General features: G+C 35.9%; 1 protein-coding gene across 6 annotated transcripts in view; it reads left to right on the plus strand.

Annotated features, from left to right (window-relative positions):
* LOC114654277 (EGF-like repeat and discoidin I-like domain-containing protein 3) overlaps window positions 1-15,237 on the plus strand; it is a 981,185-nt gene that overhangs the window by 839,066 nt on the left and 126,882 nt on the right. For all 6 annotated transcript variants that reach the window (XM_051929619.1, XM_028804714.2, XM_028804715.2 and 3 more), the window contains one exon: window positions 13,622-13,777. In XM_051929619.1, the coding sequence (XP_051785579.1) occupies window positions 13,622-13,777 (156 nt within the window). The remainder of the gene's footprint in view (window positions 1-13,621; window positions 13,778-15,237) is intronic.

Raw genomic sequence — 15,237 nt, forward strand, 5'->3', positions numbered from 1 at the left:
TGTGTATTGTGGAGGACGGCTGGGGAACCTGCCCAGCCGGAATTCCTGGAAGGACTGGGAGAGGGACAATACCTCCCCTGGGCCCTGAGAGGGCAGCTGCCCTGGAGCACATGGCGTTATAAAAGGGGCCGCCTCACTCCATTAGTCGAGCCGGAGTTGGGAGGAAGAGGATGGAGCTTGTGTGTGGAGGAGTGAAGGTGGCAGAAAGAGAAGAAGAGAGAGAAAAGGGACTGAATTCGGCTGGTTTCAGCATTGTATGGTGCTGTACAATATTGAAAACTATAATTAAATGTGTGTTTTGTACATTTGGTGTCTGTCTGTCTATGTACTGGGGCTGAAATTCAACAGTATGTAACCAACACATAGACCATATTTAATTTTCTACAGAACCCAGAGTATGTAACATGTACATTCTAACATAATATACAAATTATTACAGTAAGCACAGGGAGGCTTACACAATGTAAAACTATGTGTGGTTTACAGTATGTGTGTGAACATCTGTAACATTGCAATTTCCCCTTTGGATTCTACAGTATTCATCTATTTATGAACCAGAAGATTAAAATGAACTTTTCAGTACCTCTGCCACATATTACATTATTCTATGCATCAGCCTTCATTTCTTACCATTTAAAACACCTGACATAATTCTGTCAGTAAATACCAACTGCACAGATAAGCATCAAATTATTTTGGTCTCATATAGTTTTAATTGATTTTTTTATATCCAGGTTGCTTTTTCATTCCCACATAACTGCTGTAGCTATTTTTTATTTTAAATGAGATGCGTGTCTCAGTGGAAATTATCTGTGCAAATGCATTTTAAGTAATCAGCTAAATAAAACAGACATGGTCTGCTTGATTGATGAATGACAAGACTTTATTATTCTACATGACAGTTCTTAACTCAAAGGCTGATGTGGGACAACCACTTTAGTTACCTAACTCAAAGGAACAACAAACCTTTAAGGAATTAATACTTCTTAGAGTCTGTCCTCGTTAAAGTTGAGGAATCTCAGGGAGCACCTTCAAAATAATAGCTCATAAGTCTGATGCACAGGTTTAGATTTACCTCCCAAGGAACTCACAATGACAGCAGATCAGTGTCCTGGAGGTATAACAACATTTAAGCTTTCTTTAACAACAGTTTTTTTTTATATATATAAAGTTGTACTCCTCAATAGTCATCTACTTAAAATATTGTAAAATAAAGTAAAATTATATTTCTTGAGAAAGCTAAGTGTGTTTCTGCTTGATAAACTATTTATAAGTTTTGGATTTCAATGACTGTTTTATGTATTATCCATATACAGTATATACTGTAGGCGGCACAGTGGTTAGTAGCTATTCTTTACAAATCCAGTGTCCTGGTTTGAAATGGACCCTGTGTGAGTGGATGGGTGTTTTAATGACTGAAGTAAAAGTTTAGACCCATGTGAGTTTTTTGATTATTTTACCCTTTTTTATCGTAAAGCTGCGCAAGTGTTAAATACTGTTAGTATTTGTCTAATACTAGAAGATGAAAGAATGCAAGGCCCTACTAATGACAATCTATTGCAGACTGAATTTCATTCATTATTGTGCACACAATTATAAAATAAAAACAATAATAATTTTGTAAATGTCCTGTATTGCTGCAATTGTAGTGGAAATAAAAATGCAGAGTGGGCATGTTAGTCGAGACATTTCTTTTTCTTCCTTGTGTTGCATTCTTGTGAGGCTTAAGGAAAAGTGTTACTGACATCTAACCATAAACTTTCAGAACAATATTATACAAAGCATAAAGGCAAGTGGAGGAATAAATAATGTAAGAATATAAAGTCACAAAAATATAAACAGAAAGTAAACCTTAGCTGCCTGTCTGTGTATAAATACACAGGTTTAGGACCCTGCTGATAGGGTAGGGTGGCTCTTCCACTTGCTCACCATCCAAGTACTGTGACAAAAGCACAAAAACTGCCACCAAGCTGGAGTTACTCATGGGGTAAGGAACAATGACAAATAACAGTCCTGTATATTACAGCTTTAGGCCATTACCTGTCCTTTTCTTATTAAGCTAGTGCCCTCAGAGTAATTACTTCCAGGCATACACACAGCTCTCTAAGAGCTCAAGTTCTGTCCAATGTAGGCTCTTCTACCTATAAATTTAGGCCAAATAACCCTCAAGCAGCTGCCAGTCTATATTACCATACTTATTGGTCTTTCTTGGAGCATGAAAGTCCCCCAAGGTGGCTGCCTATCTGTATTGCCTAGTTACAGACAGTTCTAATGAAATACAAATCATCCCATGTCTGTTACCTATATTCCATCCACTTCTTGCCCCATTTTAACTATGGCACAGTCTTGCCAGTCCAACACAATGTCATACTTTTATACAGTATATCTTTTCAAAACCAGCTTTATTTAAGGTTTACTGCTATCATATTCTTTTTCTATTCATTTCTGAAATTCATAGCCTAACAATACTTCACAAATGTAAATAACTAAACTTTTTTTCTATCTTCAGTAATTACATACAATATCAATTATCACCATAATGTTTACCAAGTTAACAATTCTAGCTATGTTACATTTTTTCTCTGAATTCAATTAGAAGTATAATAAAACAAGAACAACAGAAAACTAGATTTCATCAGTTCTGATTTCAAAGTTCAGCAAACACAACATAGTAGAATTTAACTGAAATGGATGAGTGGAAACACATCTCAAATGAGTAATTTGGTTAAGTCGTTAACATACTTCAATAATAATCATGGTTGTTATAACAAGACTGTGTGTTCTGATATGGATGTAAGCAACACTGCAGCACCACAAGGAACAATCCTGTCTCTTCACTCTGTACGCCTCAGTCTATAATTTTAACATTAGGTTATGTTACATGCAGAAATGCTCAGATAATTCTGTGCATATTAGGTGTATCAATAAAGGGGATGAGACAGAGTATAGGAGTCTGGTAGAGAACTTTGTTTCTAGGTGCAAAGAGATATCTCTTCATTTTAACAGCAGCAAAATCATGGAACTGGCTATTGACTTTCACCGTAACAAAGAGCCTCTATGTCGGGTCACTGTTGAGGGAGTGGATGTAGAGATGGTCCACTCCTACAAGTACTTGAAGGTTCTCATTAATGACAGGTTGGACTGGTCTCAGAGCACAGAGGAATTACATAAGAAAGGGCCGAGCAAGTTATTTTTCTTCTCGGCAGGCTGTGTTCCTTTAATATAGCAAGTAACATCCTTCATATCTTTTATAACTCTGTGATGGCCAGTGCAATTTTCTACACTGTGGTGTATTGGGCTGGTAACATCTCTTCAATAGAGGTCCACCAAACTAATAAGCTAATTAAAAGGACAAGCTCAGTTATAGGACACACTCTGGACCCCGTGAAGGTAGTAGTGAAGGGGCTCCTTTAGAGTAAACGCCTAATGCCTCACTGTGACTGTGACTGTGAAGTCAGAAGTTTTCTTTCTTTGTGCCTCTCAACGGGACCCATGTTATGTCTGTCATCTTTATTTCAATAAATACCAGGTTGGTTGATGAAATGTCATGCCCTACCTGCATTCTTAGTATCTGCTGTGATCTCCAATTTCGGCACTGAACTAACTTTCCATGAAAGGGTCAGTGACACTTTTGTTATTGAAATATTTTCTGCCACCTTTACGGTGTTGTTATATCTAGAGTATGGTGGGTACCCCTGACCTAAAAGTCATATCCTAATCTGATAATCTGACAGGCTAAGAGAATTAAACCTTTTCATTTTAGAACAGAAGAGGTTACATGAAGAGCTAATCCAGGTCTTCAGAATTCTCAAAGGCACCTATAAAAATTGATCCTATAGAATCCTTTCATTTAAACAGTGAATTGTATACTGAAGGACACTGGCAGAAAGTAATTCTTCACACAAAGAGTTGTGTAGATCCAAAATAAACATCTAAATCATATAAAAAAACTAAGAGATACTCAGACACCTTAGCTCTTAACTGGCCGAACAAGCTTAATGTACAGAATAGTCTCAATATATTTGTCAAATTTCTCATATTCCTATGTTCTTAATAAACCACCATAAGTATTTCTTCATATGTCAATTCATAAATTTATAGAAATGGAAGGATCTACAATGATAAAGTCAATGTACTTCTAAAAGAACATGCTTGCAAAGGATTAAACTATAACATTATAATAAATATCATCACATACATGTCAGCAAATTCAAATTAAATCAAACAGTTATTTTCTTGACACCCACTCATAAATTCACTGCAACTGCACCACTGACATTTGTAACATTATGATTGTGTATTTTCTCACTACATTCTAACGGCATTAATCTTGACTGTCAACAGAACTTTCACAGAGCATGCACACCACAAAATTAGCATTTTGAATCATGCATAATACCAATTTGGAGATGAAGGACTGATTGATTTGTGTGGTTTAAGTTCATGTTGTTCAGTGTATTAGGCTGTGATTCTGCTCTGCACATGTTTTCAGGATGTGAAGTCTTACAGGCAAGGTAGTATTAAAATAATCTATTCCCCATTGTTGGTTATGTCATATAAATGAGTCAAATAATTTTAATTGATGCACTCACAACACATCAATATGTACTGTAAGTACACTATTATAACAAGGATATAAATTATATTATAAATCATTTCTATATGTCAGCAAAAAATAAGTAAAATTTGCATAATCAAAGGGGAACTTGATCCAGTCATTTTACACACATGAGACCAAGCTGGCATGCTATATATGTGTTTGTATACAAGACTAAGAGATTTCACCATTACCACATTCAGATCAGTCATGTACAAACTAATAAATTCAAAATCTCTGTCTCCCAAATTCCTTTATGTCAAACAGTAATAACTTTACTGTAATTGGAGGGCCAAAATAACAATCTGTTATGTTTGGCCCTCCTCTTGGGGAAGTTAAGCATAAAGTTGCGGTGGTCTTGTAGTGCTCTGTAGTGTGTTTATTGACGTATTTGGAAGTTCTAAACTATCAGAATTTCTGCTCATGTCACAGTGGTTAGCATTGCTGCTTCATAGCTCCTAAAGATAGGAATCTAAAGATCTTAGCCCTGTTCACTGCTTGTGCATTTTAACTGTATCCACATGGGTGTTTTATTCTCAAAACTCTGACTTTCTTCCCACATCCCAAAGACATATTGGTGAGATTTCCTTGGGGGGTTCTAAATTGGCCCAACATACAGTGCCCTCCATAATGTTTGGGACAAAGATAAAATTTTAAATTACAAACCAAACAATTCAGATGTGATTAAAGTGCACATTGCAGACTTTAATTTAAGGGCATTTGCATTTACTTTGGTCACACCATGTAGAAATTACACTTTTTATACATGGTCCCCCCATTTCAGGGCACTATAATGTTTAGGACAATAGGCATCACAGGTGTTTGTGATTCTGCAGGTTTCATTACTTCATCAGGCATAAGATACCTAGGCTTGCTTCTACCTGCAGACTATATTTGGAGTCTATAGTTGCTATTGTTCAACAGGAGGACAAGAGCTATGCCAAGTAAAGTCAAAGAAGCCATTATGAGGATGATAAACAAAAATACAACCATTAGAGACATCAGTAAAACCTTAGGATTGCTTAAACCAACTGATGCTAGTATTATTAAGAAGAAAGAAGGCACTGGTGAGCTCATAATTGCAAAGGGACTGCAAAGAATTCTCACTTTGGTAAAGAAAAAGCCCCAGTCGCCTGTCCGAAAGATGAGAAATAGTCTTCAGGAGACAGTTGTGTTTGTGTCAGAAACTATTATCCATAGATGACTTTATGAACAGAAACAGAGAGTCCACACTGCAAGATGCAAACCACAACAAACCTGTATCCACAACAACAGGATCACCAGTTTGAGGAAAAGTACTTAAAAGACCCTGCAGAATTCTGGAAAAAGGTCTTGTGAAGAGGTGAGACAAACATTAACTTGTATAAGAGTGATGGCGACAGCAAAGTGTAGAGACGAAGAGGAACTGCTCAAGATACAGAGCATAACATCTCATCTGTTAAACATGGTGGAGGGGGGTATTATGGCTTGGGTATGTATTTCTGCCATAGGTACTGGCAGATTTCTCTTCGTTGATGATGTAACTGCTGATGGCAGTTGCACAATGAATTCTGAGGTGTGTTGAAACATCTTATCTGTTTCAGTAAATTCCTCAAAGCTCATTGAATGGTAACAAGATATTGATTACAAACATACTGCTAAGGCAATACAGGAGTTTTTCAAAGCTAAAAAATGGAATATTCTTGAATAACCAATCCAGTCACCTGATTTAAATGCAATTGAGCAGGCCTTCCATATACTGAAGAGAAACTTTTGGGGGACAAGCCCCAGCATCAGGCAGGAGCTGAAGATAGCTACATTAGAGTCTTGGCAGATCATCACCAGAGGAGATACTCAGCACCTAATGATGCCCATGAATCACAGACTTCAAGCAAACATTGCATGCAAGGGATATGTAGCAAAGTACTAAATATCCATCCATCCATTTTCCAACCCGCTGAATCCGAACACAGGGTCACGGGGGTCTGCTGGAGCCAATCCCAGCCAACACAGGGCACAAGGCAGGAAACAATCCTGGGCAGGGTGCCAACCCACCGCAGAAGTACTAAATATGATTGCTTTAATATACCTACCATTGCTATATCCAAAACATTTGTGGTGCCCTGAAATGGGGGGACCATGTAGAAAAAGTATTGTAATTGCAACATAGGGTGACCAAAAACGTATGCAAATACCCTTAAATTAAAGTCTGCCATGTGCACGTTAGTCACATCTGAACTGTTTGATTTTGTAATTTTAAACTGTGGAGCACAGGGGTAAAAAAAGGAAAAATGTGTCTTTGTCCCAAACATTATGGAGGGCACTGTAAGTACACATGTTAGTACATATGTGTATCTTGTGATGGGCCAGCACTCTGTCCATGATTGGTTTCTTTCCAAATTCTCACAGTGACACAAATGTCCCATGACCAAAAATATATATTAACTGGATTCTGTAAGTGGATGAATGAATAGAATTGCTGCTGCTCTCACAGTAGTGCTTATTAGGTAACTGAGTTCTTATAAAAAAAATGAGGTATGGCTTTGTGAACTGAGGCTAGGCATTCTGTTGTTACAGGCTAAAGTGATGTTGTAAATTCAGCCTTGAATAAAATTTTCACTTATCTGATTAATTTTACAGAGTAAAATGTCTTTTAAATCTCATAAGTAAAATTAGTTGTTATATAAGCCTACACTCCTAATTTAAATTATTTAAACCAGTAATGACTGGATAAAAAAAGCTACCATGACAATTTCATGACTTTAGCATGACTTCTACAAGACAGGTATTTGTTGTCAGACATGTTTTCCTTCACTATGAAAGACAATGAAAAGTGTTTAAAAACGAGAACAAGGCAGCAGTGTGGAACGAGTGTCATTCGTCATGGAGTATTAAAAAAAACATGCATGGAAAATGGCAAAGATTACAAGAAACCATTTGACAATCTCTAAGTTAATAGTCACTTTTAAGATGAGGAAATGAAAAATGCTTAATAATGAGTAGAACTGGCAACATTTATCAAAGGATAAGCAGCTGTTTTAAAGCAGAACATGAATAAGTCTGCTGAGTTTCTGTCCTTGCCTCCCGCTTAATAGTGTGATCTCTGCTGTTTATTGTGTCACATAACTCTCAATCCACAAGAGTTTCCAAAATCAAGACTGATATTCTGAGAGCTGGGATTGCAGAACACAGGGCCCTGACTGACAGCTGGATGCTGAAAAAGTCTTGCAGGATTAAATTTGTATCTGCACTACTTCACAGCAGAATCCTCTCTGAGGACTCTTCTGTATCAGCCACTTCCATTGCCAGCCGACATTTCAACTTGATTTGACAACAAACTCTACTTCAGGCTGTTATGTTGTGTTTTTCTTTAAATCTAAATCACATTTGTCTCCCAGAAATCAATTAGCATACTACTTAGACCAGTTTTAAGTGCATATAAGAATAGTGCAATCAAAGTAGAGCATTGCTGTGTAAATCATATGACCATCCTATTAAATAAATGAATATACTTTTTAAAGACAGGTCATGTTTAGCTAAAAATGTGTTTTAGGTTACAATTATGAAAGGCAGTACAGTATTACCCAAAAAGAATAGCAAACTGCATCTTTTATCATACATTGTGTTATATTTTAAACCAGGGTTCCTACCTTGACTCAAGTTCAAATCTTTGTTTTATGTCTTCTTTGTTCCTGATTGATTTTTTTGTTTATGTTAATAGTTTAAATTACATTACAGATTTGATATTACTTACTGTATGTATTTTATTAGTTTGGGTACTGTTTTGTTTCTTTGTGAATAAGTTGCATTTGTTAGGTGTCTTGTATTTTGTGGATGGTCACTGTCACTGTCAGGAACTTCCCTCCCCTCTATATATCCAGAGGGTCTCCCACAGTTCTTGGCAGTTCATTTCAAATGTGTTTGGGATTTTGATGAGTTTTTTTTTTTCTTTGTAAAGTTCTGTGCTGTGGTGATTCTTTGAATTTTTTTCCCAATTGCTCACTCTTTGACCATTTTTTAAGAATATCTGTATTGGGACTTGTTTGCTTTGGATTGCCTTTTGTGTTAAAGGTGACACTTTTTTGCCTTTTGTGGTCCTATTGAGCACCACTCTTGTGGAAGAGCATTTTTTATGAAGAAATAAATCTCTTTTATTTATAAATAATAAGTGTTTGTCTTTATTACTAGCCAGGTTTTGATATCCCCCTCTATTGGGCATTTTTGGAAGTGTTTTAGGAATTATGGTTATGGGATTCCTAGTTCATAACACGTTTGTTGTAAATTGGCTTTGGATATACTCACTCAAATCTGGCTATTTGAAGTACAGTGTGTTGACCTCATTTCAGTTGAAGTAATTGCAATCAAAAATCGTTTAGTACAACATTAAGGGTTGATGACAATTTAGTACCTGAGATACTATTCATCTTAATAACCCACCAAAAATCCTTTCAGACACTAACAGAGGAGCATAAAAACTCCCCAGAGAAGTCATCTCGTATCTGAGTTAAACCTACGTTTGGAGAGGCAGTGACATTGCCTATTATTTCATTCTTCTTTCACCAATCCATACATACATATACAGTATTTATCAATTAATGATCCCTGATTTTCAACTATAGTTATCTTAAAATATCAATCTGTCATCATGTTCTCACATTATTGTTTTTCATGTTAAGTCTTCTCATAACTTACTGGACAATAAATGATCTTGTATGTTATGTGTTTAATCTTGAAAAGTATTAACCTTTGATTTATAAAGCAGTTTTTGATTTGTGCTGTATACATATACTACGACCATATAATGATTGATTATTTTACTCAAGCATGGAACCACAAACAGGAGTCCAGTGGATATGTTCTCCTACTTACTACACTCATGTTTCAAGTTTAAACTTGCATGTTTTGATGAGAAGTTGATGGAAAGAAATACTGTTATTTTAGCTAACATTGAACTCTTTCAATGGAAATGTTTGTTTTTTTTTCACGTGAGTCTTGATGCTACCAAAATATGCAGGACTAACCCTGAAAGGTGCAAAAATCATACAAAAAAGGTAAAAAGCTTAAAGAAAATTTGAATGGAACCATGCAGTTTTTGAAATAACTATTGTATTTTGTCTCTTATGATAAAAAGGACAAAACACAAAAATTAAGCAATTTAAGAAAATAAAATGAACAATGGATGTTTTTCTTTTTGTCTAGTGATCATAATACATGCCTATCTAAATACAAAGTACAATGTGTTACATTCCTAAACTCAGAAAATAAAAGTACATTTAAGATGTCTGTTTAAACAAGGAGTTTAGGAACTTTTTTTTTTGTTCTTTATTTCACCTTATACAATTTCTTGTATTAGGAATTTGTTAGTTTTTCCATACCCCTTGGGGTCAGAGAGCAGGGTCAGCCATTGTACAGCGCCCCTGGAGCAATTGAAGGTTAAGGGCCTTGCTCAAGGGCCCAGCAGAGTAGGATTTCCTTTTGGCAGTGATGGGGATTCGAACCGGTAACCTTCAGGATTGCAGCGCAGATCCTTAGCCTCAGAGCCACCACTCCACCCTAACTTGCAGTAATTTGTCTTAATTAACAAACTGGATGGAAGGAAAATCAGTAACAACAGGAAGTGCTCAATAGCCATAGTTAAAAAATACTCAAGGCTAACTTAAATTGGTGCTTGAATACACTTCTGTAAAAGCCTCTTCTCTTTAAAAATGTCCTTTTGAGGAGCAGGGCAGAAAAAGAAAGGCTATTTTATTCTTTAGTTAGAAAAACAGGCATTGCTCATCCAATGCATGCACGCAAGGTTATTCCTCAGTAGGTAGCAGTACAAACTTTTGCTCAGTATTTTTTTTAACACTCATGCTTTTACCTCTACAGGATTGCAAAGGGTCAAAGCAGCCATAGTTGTATCAGGTGCAAGGTGAGAATGAACCTTCAACAAGGTGCTCATTTGTTTCAGGATATTCACAGTTCCAGTTCAGAGCTGATAATCAATGTACTGTACATGTAAGGTATTTGGAAACTGCAGTACACTGAGGAAACTTACTTGGGCACTGAAATAATATTTTAAACCCTGATAAAATAGACCTTGTATTTTGGAATTGCCAAATGCTCTTCCTAGTTGATGTATTGGGTTTTTAAGCTTTTTTCTGTGTTACATAAATATCTTATAATTTATATATTTTGTATTCAATATCTTAAAATATAAAAGCATTGTTCACACAAGATGGCAGCCAAATCAGTCAATGGTTTTTGTGTCTCGGTATGTGAGGCCTGAATTTCTATGTGTGATATTTATGTCATATGGACCTGAATGAGTGGTATTCTACAAGAAAAACAGCTTTCTTTTAGTCTGGGATTTTCTGGATGTTATATATTTTTACCAGATGCTATTGGATTGTCACAGAACAATTATGGTTGGTGGCTTACCTGGAATATACCTACTGGAGTACAGCATTTAAAGGAGACAGAGTAGTAATCTATGGATTTTCAATGGATTCAGGTTTAATAAATTATATTCTCCATGAATAACTTTTCTTTTAGTCTGGGAATTGTTTGATGACTCATTTCTTTACTGGATGCTATTTGGATCGTTATAGAGCTCTAAAGGTGGATTATTTGAGGCCTTGGCCTACTTGCCATTTACCTGCTGGAGCACAGCATGTAAAGGGGACAGTAGAAGTATTTTATGCATTTTCTATGAACTTGTGCCTGAATTAATGGTACTTTTCAAAATACATTTTTATTATTTATTTTTCTTGGGAATTTTTGGATGATACATTTTTACTGGATGCCATTAGCTGGCCACAAAACTCTATATGCAGATTGCCTAAACCTACCTGGAATTTACTTGCTGTTGAACAGCATTTGAAAGGGACAGAGAAGCATTCTATGGATTTTCTAAGTGGTACAGTGGTTGTTGATTCTCGCAGTTTCTGTGAATTCTGTTAAGATCTGCATTCATGGTGGATTGTCTGCTCTATTGTAAACCTGAATTAAGGATTCACTTTTGTTCTTGAAATTTGGACTTTATGGCCTGGTAGCACTGTGAATGTGAATTGCTGTAGGACTTTGGGTAAGTTGAAATGATTGCATGTTTCCTGATCTATAGACTTGAACACCTTTGCTGTTTGGTTTAGACTCTTTACTGCTACCTCATCTTTTTTTCAACAAAACAGCATTTTAAATTGACATTATGTTATTTTTAATATTATTAGTGCTGTCATCTGGGATTAAATGAATTAAATGTATACAAGAGGGGAAATTTTTTCATCTTGTTGCACTCCAGATAACTGTATTTTTTAGTTACATCATTGCCCAGATCCTGCACCTATTACCCCAGTGCAATGCTTATCTACCCCATCAGCTCTCAAAAGTAGAACAGATATTGGTTTCCTACATTTAAATATTATAAGTCATGTACCTAAAATGGATATGATTAAACTCTGGGTGAATGAGACAGGTGCTGACATAATGGTTCTATCAGAAACTTGGCTAACATTTATTTTGCTGCCACAGTGTAACGTGAAGAATAAGATAAGTACACTCAAAATGCATATGTAAAACCTAAAAATATTAAATATCAGTCCAATAAATAAATAGTTTAGCTGTCTGAATTTTCTGCATTCTGTGTATCAGGTTATTGTTTATGTTTGCTTTATTTAGTGATGAGAAGAAAAGAATTCAGGGTAATGCAAAAAACATATGAAAAAATTAGAATTTTAAGCGATATAAAAAATAAAATGATTCATTTTATTTTTTAAACAAATGCACAACAAAAATGAACATTTATTATTATGCTTGCAGAAAGTTGCATTTAGGCAGTACAGTGATACTGATCACAAACTGATGTTTCCTACAATTTAATTATCTCCTCAGTGGGTTCATGGTTGAGATTAACTGAAGATGATTTTAAGTGTGTTTTTTATTAGTCCTGATTTGTGTCCATCTTTGTTCTAGCTTCTTTTCATTTTGAAAAGCTGTTTAAGTAATAAAAGATTAAAACATTTGTGAAACCCGCTGACTCTGCATTTCAATTTTTTTTCTGATAATTTTAATAGTTTCTAGGAGCCCGGGCTTTTTACAGCACGGGCTTACACAGCTAGTAGTTAATAAAATTGTGAGAACTGGAGTGGTGGCTTATAGTATGGAGGCAGTAAAAACAGCCAAAAAAGAAGCAAATTGCTACAGATATGGATATTAAGTGCAACATGTAACACATGAGGAATAAGAACATTAATATTAGACAAGACTCATGAGTTGCCAAAGTGGAAAAGAATCTCTAAAATGATTTACAGTTCATTTTGATAAAGCTTGGGTACAGGTTTTAGAGCTACTGCCTCATAGCTCCATAATCTGGACACTGAATCCAAGGTCAGGCAATGTCTATGTGGAGTGCTCACATTCTCCATGTTTCTTTGTTTGGGTTTTCTCCTAGTACTCCACTTTTGCTCTCACATCCTAATCAAATGTGTATTAAGTTAACTGGTGTGATCAACATGTTAGGATAATCTCTGGCCTGTGCAATCCTGATCTTAATTAATAACTCTCAATAATAAGTGGATCTATGTGGATACAGAATTCACATCCTTACATTACTGCATAGAAGCAGAAAAACTAATACAATATTAGATTGCAAAAGCAACAGAATATAAATTAAAGGATCTTACACGCAGTGTCACTAGTGCATTTTAAAGCTATATCTGGTCTAAAATGAATAGGTTAATCTGAAAAGCTAAGCAAACTCAAAGTTAGTCTTGTGTAGAGAAGACCATGTGGAGATCATAGACACATTTTCAAAATTGGCAAAAAGATCAACAAAATTAATTCCATGATGAATCATTCTAAGAAAACAATGTAAGATTCTCTATAAATCAAAAAATAACTGCTCACACAGCTGATAATGGAAAATTGCCAAATTTGTTACTCAAAACAGGTATTCTGCTATTGTGACAGAGTAGGGATTGCAAAAACAAACCATCTTGTAGGACTCAACAGTCTCCCTTATTCTGTAAAGTTTTATTTATTCATTTGTGTTTTCTTTGACAACAGGTAGACCTTCTCCACCCCACCAAAGTGACTGGCATTATCACCCAGGGAGCAAAAGATTTTGGACATGTACAGTTTGTTGGCTCATATAAGCTTGCCTACAGTAACGATGGACAAAAATGGACAATATATCAGGATGAGAAACAAAGAAAAGATAAGGTAAGGGTGGGAAACTTGTATATAAATACATCAACATATACAGTATATAGTAAATGAATTTCAGCATTTCATATGTTTAATGTTATTTAATTTTACTCCTTTCTCTTTGCTAAAGGTAGAATTAAGTGTGACACGTGGAAATGCCTAGAATGTTATTTTGCAAACAAGTTACATTTGTTTAATTATTTCTTAAGGAAATTGATTTAACTGATTATATGCACACTTCTCATATAATTTAAGGTATATACACTCGCGATCAAAAGTTTTAGAACACCTCAGTTTTTCCAGCTTTTCTTCACATTTAATCAGTTGAAATGCAATGAATGACCTAAATGATGAAAAGGTGAACAGTAAACAGCCAGAGGTTTAAATTTAAAGTAGTGTTAATTTTGACAATACATTTTGATTTAGTTTAAGTCTTACTCTTCTGACTAAATTGTATATTAGTTTTAGTCACATTTTAGTCATTTAATTATTGTTAGTTTTAGTCGACAAAAAGTAATGAATTTTAGTTGAAAAAAAGTAAATCAGTTTTAGTCGACTAAAAGTTAATTAGTCAAACAGACAACATCAGATGGATATCTTATTTCACATATGAATATGCACAGAATATACTGTACCTCTAAACTTTTATACTAACATGCACACCAATGAGCCAAACCACATGTAGTGATTACTAAATATAAAATGAAGAGTAGGTGTAGAAAGTATTTACTCCAAAGGTCTTGGTAAGATAATGGCAGCTCTGGTTTGTCATCATAGTTTTCTCGCCCTCAACATGCCTTAGTTATACTGCTATAAGATTTTACCAAAAAAATGTATATAACATAAATGCTTTTAATCAGGCCTGTGGAGTTGGAGTCAAGGAGTCGGAGACAATTTTGGGTACCCGGAGTCGGAGTTGGCAACCTGTACCTGTAGATGATGGTTTGAAACAGCCAGTTGTCTATGAGAGCTACATCTGCAAGAGATGGCAGCTGATCCAGCACCTCAAGCTCAGGGTCGCTGAATTGGAGGAGGAGTTGACTGACCTGTGTTGTAATAGAGAATTGGCAGACTTGGCCCAGGTGTCCTTTATAGAGAGATAGTGTGCACTCCCAAGGTGGCGTGGGAGGAGATTCCAGACCAGACAGGTAGAAATAGGTGGGTCATGGTCACAAGGCGTAAGGTAAAGGGTGCACACTGTCCAGGGGCATCAACCCCAGAATTAGAAGTGTCAAACCATTGTCATGTCCTTGTGGAGCTGGACGGTGTTTCTGATAATTCTGAGGTGGTAGGCAGACATGAGGAGCCCCAATGGGCTACCTCAAAACCAGTTCCCAAAAAGAGAGAGGTAGTAATAGTTGGGGACTCAATCATTAGGGGGTTTGATGCGCAGGTGTGGTCCAGAGAGAGAGAGAGTCTCGCACGGTGTGTTGCCTTCCGGGAGCACAGGTGGGAGACCTCCCTGGAAAGATGGA

The sequence above is a fragment of the Erpetoichthys calabaricus genome, chromosome 7 (genome assembly GCF_900747795.2).
Source record: "Erpetoichthys calabaricus chromosome 7, fErpCal1.3, whole genome shotgun sequence".
NCBI lineage: Eukaryota > Metazoa > Chordata > Cladistia > Polypteriformes > Polypteridae > Erpetoichthys > Erpetoichthys calabaricus.